Raw genomic sequence first — 12,500 nt, forward strand, 5'->3', positions numbered from 1 at the left:
CTGCCTTACTCCATATTTGATGAGAATTTTGAGGGTTTCGCTTGTAAACACGGGGTTTTTCATGGAGGAAAAATAAACTGCGTGTTAGAAGGTAGTATGATGTCCATGAATATTTAATTGGAAGGTTTTGTAATGATAAGGAGATTTAAGGGTGATTTTTAATTACAGCAAAAATAATTACAGCAAAGGAATATATATATATATATATATATATATATATATATATATATATATATATATATATATATACATATGTGGTCAAAATGTTCAATACAGATATTGAAGTTACAATAAACAAGCATAGATACCCTAAAAATACAGCCGGATATCACTATGCCTTATCTTCAAGCTCCTTGATAACAATTTTTCACATATACTTAAATCAAACCCAGTAAAGTAATATTTTCCTAATGACAAAAAATCTCAGCAACTGTTGACAGTGATTTAAATCCTAATATTTGCCTTTTCCACACGAGCGACCACAGATTTATCCACAGGGTCCCTGGATGCGCAGTGCGAGTGCGCTTGGCCGGCCAATCGCAGGCGGCGTCGCGGAGACCGACAACGCGGCCACAAACGCTCACTCTCACAAATATTTGTAGTGGCTTTCAAGGGAATATAAGCTTCTTGTGCTCAGCCAGTGCCAGAGGTGGTGGCTCTGCAAGATTTCTGCCTTAGAAAAGATCTCTTAAGGAGGGCACAAAATGGGGGACACACGTAAGTTAAACTCGTAGGTTGTATGTTATAATTCTGACAGGAATTTGTTCTTCCGGAAATTGTTTCAAGTTTCTCCTTTGTTGCCCTGGCTGTTTTTCCGTCCCTCGCGTGCGGTAGGCGAGAGGAATAGTGGGAGCGTTAGCCCGCCATGGATGCCTAAGGGCCCAAGGAAAGGCCGTTAAAACGAGGCCAGATCCTCACGTGGGCCTCCTGCCCCTTCCCCCCCTGTGTTGTGGCCTGCGAGGGTTTTCCTCAGGGTTCCGGGGAGGAAAAGGCGCTCTCTCGCGAGGAGTGTGGCGGTAGGCCTCCTCTCCTCTCCTCTCCTCTCCTCTCATGAGCCGCGTGGGGCGCCTCTCTCGCTGATGCGCAGTCGAGGCCGTTGGAATGTTCTTAATGTTTAGAAGAAGAGGTTGCCACTCGGTACTTCAGTAATGTCTGTCACTGGAAATAATCAGTTACTAAAGCACACGAGAATTATAGGTTATTATGTACTATTTGCCATGCATCACTCATTAAAGTTAGCACTACATATGACTGATAGTCAATTTGGTAATTGTCCAAAGTAGCATCATGTCAACAAGCAACTCTGTGGCCTCCATCCTCCACACATCTCCCTAGGCCAACAACCCTCCACCATGCATATTAGTCAAGATAGATTAGACTGTGTCCCTGTTTGACGACAAATCATCAAACAGGTTGGCAATCTGTGGATAACCAGTAAATACGTACAAGGTTAGTTGCCTTCCATGACGCCTCTGGACTGGAATTTTCAGAGCGATTCTGGCTAATACTAGCATTTTTTTAAACTACTGTCCAGGTATGGTAGTCAACTAGAAAGAACCATACCAATGATATTAACCATAATAGCTTGGGAAGGCTTGAAATGTACTACAAACATATTGACGAAATGTACTACAAACATATTGACAAACTTAAAAAAAAGAAAATACTGAAAAATTAATCAAATATTTAGAATACTACTATGTTATTAAATACCCTGAAAGTGTTACCAATAGATTCCTCTCACCCTCTACAACTCATGAATAGTGTCTGTAATCTGTGATTCCCTCGGTTCTCCATAATCTGGGCTCTGATAGTAGGGAAGGGTATTGACTTGCTCAGGGTATTCAACCTTTATCTTACAATGATGAGCAACTGACTGGTGTGGTTTTATATTACCTGATATACATTTGTTTGGAAGAGAACCATCTGTCAGGAAAAATTGTTTCGGGAATTTTAAGTCGTCCATAGACGACAGTCATGAGAACTACTCTAGATCGACTGGCCGCTCATACTTCTTTCGTACTCCTTAATTGTTCCTAAATCAGTAGGCTTGGCTTTTAGAGCAAGTTTTGAGCCGGTTTTTATCATGAAGATGGGTCTGCATGAGGGGTTCTTTACTTGACGATAAGTTCCAAGGGGACCTATAAGCTCTATCCTCTGTTTTTTCTATCTCTTTCTCTCTCTCTTCTATTTTTCCTCTTTTGTATCGCATAGTGCAATTCGAAAAAAATACAAAAAACACTTTCACTGACACTGAAACATAAGTGCTAAAACTACGTTCTACCTTTTCCGTAACTGTATTGTGGAATAGAATTGCTTACCCAGGCTCCAGGATGGGTTTTATTTCTGAGCAAGGCAGCTTCAGCAATATACCTTGATTTTTCCTATTCCCTTTTAGTCACTCATTCTAGAGCTAGAGCCATTTTTGTGTTTTGTTTTTGTGTGTACTGTTTTTGGAGACATACCAGTCATGTTGCAGGCTCTATCAATTCTGCAGTTGACTAGAATTGTAGTTCAGGGTCCATATCAACTCATTTTTTTCATTATACTCACTGTGATAAAAGTATTGCTGTGTCAAGGGAGGGCAAAAAGCAACTTTATTTTTTCGTATTTGTGTGCTGTCACGAACGAACACGAAACTTATAACCATCCAAAATGAAGATGACATGAAGAGGTAGGGAAGAGGAAGGAATTTTGTGTTTTTGACAGTGAGTGCCACAATAAAAGGCATCCCTACTGGCACAGGGGCACATTGTAGGCATTGGGCATGGTGTGAGTCACCTTCCTCCTCTCGTTCTGCCTGCACATCTTTCATCTGCAGTACTTTAGAGCAATAGGTCGGGAATTTGCTATGTGCCATCGCTTTATAGAGATAGTGCTTGCTAGAGACCGTAGATGGGTGCCATTCAAGGCTCTCTCTCCTGCTGGTGCTAGAAGAAAGTGGTGCCATCTAGGTTTTGGATGCGAGTTGAAACCCATTTTGCTTAATATTACGGCAGTTATAATAATTATGACTGCAATTGTCAACATCACTCACTCATTACTCATAGCACAATAAAGTAACATAGTGATCCAAAATCCCCAAACGTTATGACGCCCATTGTCAGGCCAGAGCTCCTGCGTCATGTATGACAAAAAAACACGTCAGTCGTCGTTAACGGGTTAACCCATTGCGGATGGGGCACCTAACGATCTAACTGCACTGGCTAAAAATCAGAGTTATGGGGAAAGTGTTTTCTCCGCCCTCCAGGTAGCACAGACTAGCTTAAATTATATTTTTCCTTAAATCCATCACAAAATGCATGTTTAGGCTTACTGATACAGTAGCTCAGAGGCTTGCGATATTACAGCCATAATACTTCATGACGATGAGAGCGCTTCAACTATGAGCAGATCCTGATTTCACTCATTCAATGAGTTAGTGTACTCTATTGGCCAGTGGGACATTGTATCTCAGTATTTAGAATACAAGAAAATAATAAAATAAAATAGATGAAGAAAGAATACATAAAAAATTAAAAGTTGTATATTTTAACCTGTTAATGCCGGGTGACAAGATGTCATGTCGAGTGGTGGCAGGACCAGCTGGGTGGTTGGGCACGTAGTGCTTGGCCACGCCCAGAACAGAGGAATAGTCTTGGGCATTAGGCTTGCACGATTGAAATATCACACCGTTTCGACCATTTAGAGCCAAAACAGCCCTGTTGGTAACAGGTTAAATGATAAGGCAGGTACCCACCCACCCCAAAAAATAATAATTACAATAATAATAATAAAAATAAAATGAAAATAAAAAGTTTGTTCCTAGTAGGATTAAAAACTTGATTAGAGTACAATCTGTCCAATAAGGGTGTAAGGATGATAGATGAAACATCACTAGATGATAATGTAAAAAATTGAGGAATGCTACTAAGTATTATTCCCCAACCAAGAGGTCTCTGGGAGTGTGTGAGTGAGCTTATTATATCAATTCCTAATATCTTGTACTGTCAGTTGCTCACATTTTCAGACAAACGTCACCTAGTCAGTCATATACGTGGGTTTCTAACCTACACAATAACCAGATGTAATCAAGAACATATTGAGCGTTAAACTTTGAGACGCCACACCTTCAGGTGTTCAGGCTGAGCTTAAGCATTTCATGATTTGTATTTTTCTATTATTTTCTAGACTTATGATTGGAATTCTTCTTCTCAGCTTGTAAGGGTTCGTAGTTGGACATAAGCCTTCCCCAATTCTTTCCATCTTTGCCGATCCAGCGCTATTCTGTGCCAGTTCTTCTCGGCTTTGTCTAAGTCATCCGTATGGATAGAATTAGTCTACATATAGTAGATTACTAATGTGATTCTAATTGGCAGTTGGTATATTTGATGATAACAAGGAAAATTTAGCTCGTAATTTCAACAAAAGGAAAAATGAAGTACAAAAGTGGTCCGACCCTGGGAAAGTGCCTGTTGGGGAAGGGTTAAGTCAGCCCCCAAATGATTCAAAGCATTAGGTCTGCATCAGCATGAAACTATGGGAAGAGGGAGTTAATATGGCAGTGGCCATGATGGAGGAGCAGCAGATACAAAACAAGCCTGTGGTTGTTGCTCTGGTAATATTGTCAGTATGCGTAGTTTTGGTAAATCTAATGGAAGAGTTAGCATCAGCTCTTGAAAAGGAATCATTTCCTTAGTATTACCTGTTTAACATAAGTTCACTTAATCCAGTGACACCAGATAGCATCCAGAGATACCTCTTTTTAGGGTAGGCCCAAATTCTGGATGACATTTATACTTACCATGACAGGAGAGACTTCTCTCTCTTCTCAAGCAAGTTTGGACTGTTTTGGCTCCAATGGCACTCGTTATTGAGCAAAACCTTTCCAGATTCAGCCTATACCCTTGTTTTCCAATGTGTATTTTGAGTAACAATTATCAGCTTGTCTGGATTCAAAGACAAGGTGAAAAATATCCCTGCACTCCTAATTGTGTTGGCAACCTTGATATTAACTCCAGCGGCAGTGCTTTATAAGTCACTGTGAACATACTTGGTGGAAATAGAGTGAAGTTATCTTTTTCCCCTGTAGTATTGACCCATTAACACCGGGTGACAAGATATCACGTCAAGGGGTGGCAGAACCAGCCGCCAGGGGCTAGATATTTTGTTATGACTTTTCATCTGGCTGGCGCACCTGGCAATCTAGCGCAAAATGCTTGGCTGTGGCCAGAGCAGATGAACATCCCGAGGTGTTAGGCTTACACATTTGAAATACCCCAGCGTTTAGATCATTTGGAGGCAAAACGGCCCTGACATAAAGGTATTGGACAATAGCCAAAACCTAGAAAGGAATATCTCATTGTGAATTATAATAACCTTCCCTCTTTTTTTTTTTGTCTATGCAGACATACTATGATAAAATCACACATGAGCAAGTACACTAATAAACAAAAACAAAAGGTATATGACTTGACACAGTCTACAGTATTGAAAACTATCCATTATATATAGCAGAAATGTGGGTACCATGGGAAAATATTCCAAGGCAATTAAACCCCAGGAAATAACAATAAATGTTTTTAACCGCTTCGCTACAACCAGTAAAAAACGCACCCCCACCCCGAATCCGGGATGTCGGTTTGCGCCAAATTGTAAACGTCGCTATTGAATATAATATTTTTTAAGCCAAAACTCAACATAATCATCATGTACTATATATCAAATATATGGATAATCAACCTCTTCCCCCTGTGCATGTGACAAGTTATTTACATGGGTTGGAAGGAAGGTGAGAAGAGTGACCTTGGTGAGAGAACTCAGTGACTCAAAGGACAAAAGAAAACGGTTGAAATAGTATGGTAAACTAATCATAACAAGTTTTATTTTTACATAATGTTCCATAAAGAAATAATAAAATTATTGCTAGTAGGGTATATCCTTACCTCTCCCGGGACAAGAGAATCACATTCCTATGTAATAATAATGAAAGTCAAGTAAGCCATCGTTTCATATACGACCTATATACTGAAAGCTCTCATACAGTATCCGGAAGAAAAAACACTTATGCTAACACAATTCGGCCATGACGCAGTATGCGCGTCTTCAGATATGTCACGAGGGCTGCGATGACGCAGTATACACGTCCTTGTGTTGAAGGGGTTAATGGATGTAAATACAATTTAAATAAAATTACACAAGATAGGACATTAGCTCTGTAATACTTTTACCTATGTATGTATGTGTTTGGTTGTATGTGTGTGCATGTATTCAAATATATATATCATGTACAGAAAATTATTTCAATGAAATTGTTAGCATTTTCAAGCTGTTTGATGTTAATTCAGGTCTAATAGGTTTTCTGTAAATTTTAAGAATAGATAAAAACAAAAGTTTTGGAATTAAAAAAAAAAAATTGAAGTGGTTACAGTATTGACCTTTACAGTAAGGAAATACTCTTTAACTTCAAATAGAAACAGACTTTGATAGCACAATGTATTTTCAGAATACAGTTACGGCAGTGGTGCTGGTGCTGGTAGCTATGGTAGTTATGGTGGTGCTCCTAATGCCACCACACCTCCGGCCCCAGCCTTCCCCCCACAACAACCACACTACGGGGCATACTCTACCCCTCCTCCACAGGGCTTCTCGCAGGGACAAGCTCCTTATGCGGCACCCCCTTCATACAGTGCCCCACCTCCACAAGGTGAGGAAGAAGGGTTTTGGTCTATTTCTCTTTTATTTTTTCTCTCTCTCTCTCGTTCTCTCCCTCTTTCTCTCTCATTTTTACTTTTGTCTTTGCTTTTGTTTTGTCATTATCACTATAATCAAGCCAGGTTTCAGGTGGTTTCATGTCTGAAGAGATTAGTGATGAACCTCATTGTCAAACCTCTAGCAATGGCTGTTGACAGAGTAACTCTTTAGTATGCATTTGATCTGGTCAGTTTATTGATGTGTCTCTACATTATTAATAAGTAAACTAAAGAGAAAGAATTCAATTGGCAAAGCTGAAACCATTCCCAAGGTAACATGTGTGGATATAACAAGAGAAATATTTTTGTGATTGTGGGATGAGAGAGAACTGTATTTTGGAGTTGTGTGTGAAAATAGAGTAAATGAGATATGCAAGATCACTGAAATAAAAGGGATGACTGTTGGAATGCACATGAAAAATCTCAATATCAACACTGCATTGCATCATTAAAATGCATTGTAGTAAATTGTAGTATTAGATATCATTAGTACTGTGTGATGAGTTGATTCTTTGTAATGCTTAAAAAAAAAAAAAAAAAAAATGTAAGCACAGGGATTTACTTGCTAGTAGTTTAAGAAATGATAGCGAGTTCTTGTTGAGTTAACTCTTATTAATAGAATAATGAAGTGAAATATGATGCGAGATGCCATGAAAGCCATAAGTCTCGGAAACTCTCCACTGTCCTCTCCCATGAATCCATGTTTGCATCACTTTCTTCAGCATTGTGTCTTAATGATACTCCCTGTGTTGTATTGTGTTGCTAAGAAAGGGTGTATTGAGAAGGAAAAAAAACATCTCTGACATTATCAGAAGTTTTGTTAATGCTGATGCAAATAAGTGATAGCTATTTGTTTCTTAATAGTATGCAGATAACAGAAATGATTTAGATTGTTTTATCCAACAACAGTTGGAAATGTAGAGTAGAAAGCTATTTGTTTATTACTTGCTGTTTCTTTCATGATTTCACATTATATGAAAGTTTTTATAGTATTGTCTGTATTTTCTTCAACTTCTTTCTTTTTCCTTTCATTTAAAGCAGTTTCCATATTTGTGAGTAAAATGAGATGTTAAAATACTTGCTCTTAAAGGTGAATAATTGGAAGAGAATCTAGGTAGAGAACTAATTAATTTATAAATATTTATTGATGACCTTATGAAATCTAGAAAACAGTTGAAAATGCTGAGTGTTACAAGGAGCTGGGAAATTATGACTTGCCATAGTTCAAATTGTAAAAGTATTTCTTATGTTTTTTAACACCTTCTCCTCTCCCCTTGTGTTATCTGTTAGTCAGAAGTGGGGAAGGGTGTAGATTGAAGTTATGATTAAGATATTGATTACTGGTGATTGTTACTGATTAAAAGAAAATGAGCATCACAAATAAAATTGATGAATGGTAATGAGTAATGCATAGATAATGAGAAGAGTGACTGAGGTTAAGCTACTACTACCAGGTGGGTACGGACATCCGCCGCCAACTCAGGCTCCAGTTCAGTCAGCACCAGGTGGTGGCGGGTACAGCAGTTATGAACAGAACAGTAACTACGGCTCTGGAAACTATGGACAGACACCTGCAAGCACTGCATATGGTGGTAGTCAGCCCAGTGCTAACTTCTCGCCTCCTCCTGCCCAAGGAAATTTTGGAGGACCACCGCCAACACAAGGAGGCTATGGCGGAGGCCCCCCATCTGGGGGAAGTTATGGTGGTCCACCATCCTCTAATGGAAATTATGGTGGGCAAGGTGGTGGATACAACAGTAAGTCTAATCTCTCTTGCTTTTGTGTGTTTATTTTCCAGGAATATGGCACTGACAAGACTGATATGACTTGACTTACTTTTGGACCAACAGTAGTAATTGTGTTTAGATAATAACAGTGAGTTGACAAGAGTCACGATAGGTAAATGGGACACATGAAACATATGATTGTTGTCGCGATAGATTTGACTTGAATTTTGACAAAGCTAGAGGTAACCATACACAGGGATATATTTATGTTTATATGAGTGAGAAGGCATCATATCATTACATATCTTGTGTCTGTATTGTTCATTACTTGAGGATGAGATTCATATTGATAACCTCAATAATTGTGTGACCAAAGTGTCCATCCATGCAGCTGTAGTCTTTTCCTGAACCTGGGATTGGTTAGTGGTGTTGGGGGAGAGGTTGGCGTGCAGATTTCTCAGTGACCGAGATATGGTTGTGTCCCAAGGTTGTGGGCAAGTATACTGTGTGTACTAATGCAGACTGCTGAACTTTTCAAGGTGGTCTAGGCATGGCTCCTCCCCCCCTGTCAGCCCCTCCAGGCTGTGGTGGCATGTACGGGTCGCCGCTGAAGCAGTCCCCGGCTCCCATTCCTAGGTAAGTTTAACCAGCGCTAGACCACTTAGAGGGTGTTGATAGTGTGATAGTCTTGCTCACAGAGTTGAGAGATCTGAGGGTTTCAACATGTTGGTTGCAATGTGAAATCTTCCAAGGAAGAGACCTGGAGTGCCAATTTTATTGTACTTTGGCTTACATGGTGTGTATTTCAACACAGAGTAATTTCTATGGATTGGTCAGTAAGGGAAATTTCGAAAGTTACTGCTTTTAGTGTGGTATACAAGTTTCAGTTTTTCATATTACTAGTCTTTTGTTTTTTATTTATTTATTTTTTATGAGAGTATTATAATCAAATACTTAATTGTATTCTTAGTTTTTCTGACAGGTTAATCGTATCCCTATGTAAGACATGGATCAGACGGGAAATCAAGAGTTGGTATCTGTATATTGTGTTGTTTACATACATCATTGGTGCAAATGATATGAGTGAAATGAGTGTGTTGAAAATACCTTCTCTATATGCAAAATCCACCAGAAATTGTGTGAATGACGTTGGAATGTAGGGCACAGTTTTTCATACTTATTGCATAAACAATAACTGTTTTAGTTTATTTTGTTCTGTGTGGTACATCCATTGAGAATAAAAATATGTAGATGATTTAACATGAGGGGGGGGATTTTTGTTTTAACAGTCAGGCCAGGGAAGATTAATTTTGAAATTTTGCTTTAGCATTGTATTATGTAAAGTATATGTAAGTTCTGAAGTTTTAGTGTGACATCTGATAAATAATAACCTGTGTGGTGGTGGTGATGGTGGTGAGAGTAAGAATGAGGCAGCTGATTGGCCAGAGGCAGAGTTTGCAGGAAGAAACCCAAGTAATCCTGTTGAGGACATCACCAACCTTCCCTTGATGTCTGTTCGCCTGTAAATCCAGCAGACTTATACCCGACTTTCAGCTCAAGAGTTTACTCTGCCAGGTGACAAGCAGGTCTTGATGCCATGTGGTTATCACACATGTGTGTCCATGCCTTCTAATATGCCTTACAGTTAACATGACTCAAAAGTTGAATGAATGTATTAACCATGTATGCACTTGAATGCTTGTTACTCTGGAATCTATGCTACTTTTATTGACTGGACAATGACTGCCTGACTGTCTGACTGCCCTACTACAATTCAGCCACATCGTGCCAACAGAGCTGCTGATGTCAAAAGTTCTCCTTACAGGCGAGATCAAGGGAGAGGTTATTACAAAGGTAACAGCACCACCAGGTGCTTGTGGTTTTTCTTCGGTTTTGCAAATGTAGACCACCTTCTTATCAAAGACCTCACTGAAGGTATTAAGTATTTTTACCCCCTTTCCTTTTTTCCCAAGTTTCCTAAAGTGAGAGCTTTACAAGAAGGAAGTACTCTTGTCTCATACTGGACCTTTGATTTAACCTCATTTGCATGGCAATTCCTTCTCATTAATAATGAGTTCAGCTGAGACTTGTGTATGGTCTGTGCATAACTGTTTAGCCTCAACTGTAAGGTGTTGATTTTCTAGACATTATCTGGTATAAATATAAATAGAATTGGATTTCTTACTATCACTTACCAGTTGAGGACAAACACTTATATACATATATTTAGGCTATTAAAGTGTATGCTTAGATTATCATAAAAGGCGAAATTCCTTTAGCTAGAACAATAAATGTATGGAATGAATTAGTGATATTGAGTAATTGAGGTATAGAAGTCTAAAGTGAAAAATTAATTGTGTCGTAAAAAAACACAATTGTATTGGAACATCTTGTATGTGAGATGAATGTTATCAGTCTAATCTTGTTGCTGAAAACTGCGTGTTTGGGGATGTATACAATTAATAAATGAGAAGTACATCAATTGAATGATGCCACGATAATAAAAAGGAGGAGGCACTTGTATTATCATACAAGCAGAATGTGTAGAAATCAGACATGAAGTTTCTCAATAAAACTATCTTATTTTAGTGCTGTAGTGTGAGAATTCCAGTGATGGTTTCAGTGTTTTTGTTTTGAACTCTTGAAATCAACATTTAGGAGAGTGTTGCTAGCAAGCAATTCAAGTGCCATGTGTTGCTGATATTTGGAAATATTCCTGAAGTGTGGGTAGTCAGTGCTCCCAAAAAATATTTGACATGAAATTTCTATCCCAAGTTTGGCCATGTTGCAAACTTGACACACTGGGTATCCAGAGAGCCAGCGGTTGACTAAGTTGTCAGGTTGCTGGTCAACTGAAGTGGATGTCACTTATGTACATGTTTCATCTCTATGAATTGAATGTGTTCAAGTCTACTTCTTGTGGTTGATATCAGAATTCTAAAGGAAAATTGAGACAATATTGGCACTAACTCATATTGAGAAGTGAGGTACAAAGCCATATCTACTGTGTCAAGGAGAAATTAGTCGGACAGATTTACCAGGTGCAAAAATTACTTGAAGATTCTGTCACGTGCGTTTAGTTAATAATCATCGTTTGCACTTTAGAGGATAATAGTTGCATATACTTATATTTGGACCTTAAGATTAAATCGAGTGATGATAGCATAGTGGTCTGTAGAGATGACTAATTATTATTGAAATTATGAGTAAACAGATGACCACTCTGAGTATTATCCTCCAGCAACATTGCATTTTACTCAGTTTTAATGTATGTTCTTACGTTGGTGTCCAGAAAGTGGTGGTGGAAGCTACGGGAGCAGTCGATATGATGGTGGCGGCCGAAGTGACCGGCCCAGAGACTCCGACCTGGTAACACAGGAAGATACCATTTTTGTGTCTGGCATGCCAGATAATGCCACAGAAGATGACATTAAGGATCACTTTGGAGCAATTGGCATTATCAAGGTAAATTGCACATAAGCACTCTTTGTTTTCATTGACTTAATTAGAAAATATTGTTTTTTAGAATATATACAAAACATGATGACCATTCTCCTCTCAATAAATTTTCTCAACTCAGATGGATAGAAAGACGCAGCGTCCCAAAATCTGGATGTATAAAGATAAGGCAACAGGAAGAATGAAGGGAGAATGTACAGTGACCTTTGATGACCCATACACTGCCAAGTCAGCTATTCAGTGGTTTGATGGCAAAGCATTTATGGGCAGTAATATCAAGGTAAGCATTGCCAGTATTCATCTCAATGAAATCATCCTTCCAACTGAATCAAGAAATCTGTTGCTAATACAATTTGTCTTGATTCAGGTACAAATGGCAGAGCGGCCAAAGAGCAGTTATGAACGGGGACGTGGAGGAGGAGGAGGAGGAGGAGGCGGCGGCGGCGGCGGCGGTGGTGGAGGTGGTGGAGGAGGTGGAGGTGGATACGGAGGCTATGGGGGCAGCGAAGATAGAGGCAGTCGCAACGATAGGGGTGGCCGTGGAGATGATAGTAGAAGTCGCGGGGACGACAGAAGTGGCCGG

The 12,500-nt window shown here is 39.3% G+C and overlaps 1 protein-coding gene across 3 annotated transcripts in view; it reads left to right on the top strand.

Moving 5' to 3' along the window:
• Nucleotides 1-531: 531 nt before the first annotated feature.
• The window catches only part of LOC122254113 (uncharacterized), a 13,976-nt gene continuing 2,007 nt past the window's right edge, over nucleotides 532-12,500 (top strand). The window contains exons 1-8 of one of the 3 annotated variants that reach the window (XM_043017618.2): nucleotides 532-717; nucleotides 6,485-6,685; nucleotides 8,186-8,488; nucleotides 8,998-9,094; nucleotides 10,284-10,312; nucleotides 11,751-11,923; nucleotides 12,039-12,197; nucleotides 12,285-12,500. The exon at nucleotides 12,285-12,500 is cut by the window's right edge and continues 100 nt beyond it. In XM_043017618.2, the coding sequence (XP_042873552.2) occupies nucleotides 705-717; nucleotides 6,485-6,685; nucleotides 8,186-8,488; nucleotides 8,998-9,094; nucleotides 10,284-10,312; nucleotides 11,751-11,923; nucleotides 12,039-12,197; nucleotides 12,285-12,500 (1,191 nt within the window). In that variant the 5' untranslated portion in view covers nucleotides 532-704. The remainder of the gene's footprint in view (nucleotides 718-6,484; nucleotides 6,686-8,185; nucleotides 8,489-8,997; nucleotides 9,095-10,283; nucleotides 10,313-11,750; nucleotides 11,924-12,038; nucleotides 12,198-12,284) is intronic. The other 2 variants (XM_086536002.1, XM_043017619.2) reach the window with 2 other exon arrangements.

The sequence above is a fragment of the Penaeus japonicus genome, unplaced genomic scaffold (assembly GCF_977035675.1).
Source record: "Penaeus japonicus unplaced genomic scaffold, GWHDUDI00000001_assembly GWHDUDI00000004, whole genome shotgun sequence".
NCBI classification, from domain to species: domain Eukaryota; kingdom Metazoa; phylum Arthropoda; class Malacostraca; order Decapoda; family Penaeidae; genus Penaeus; species Penaeus japonicus.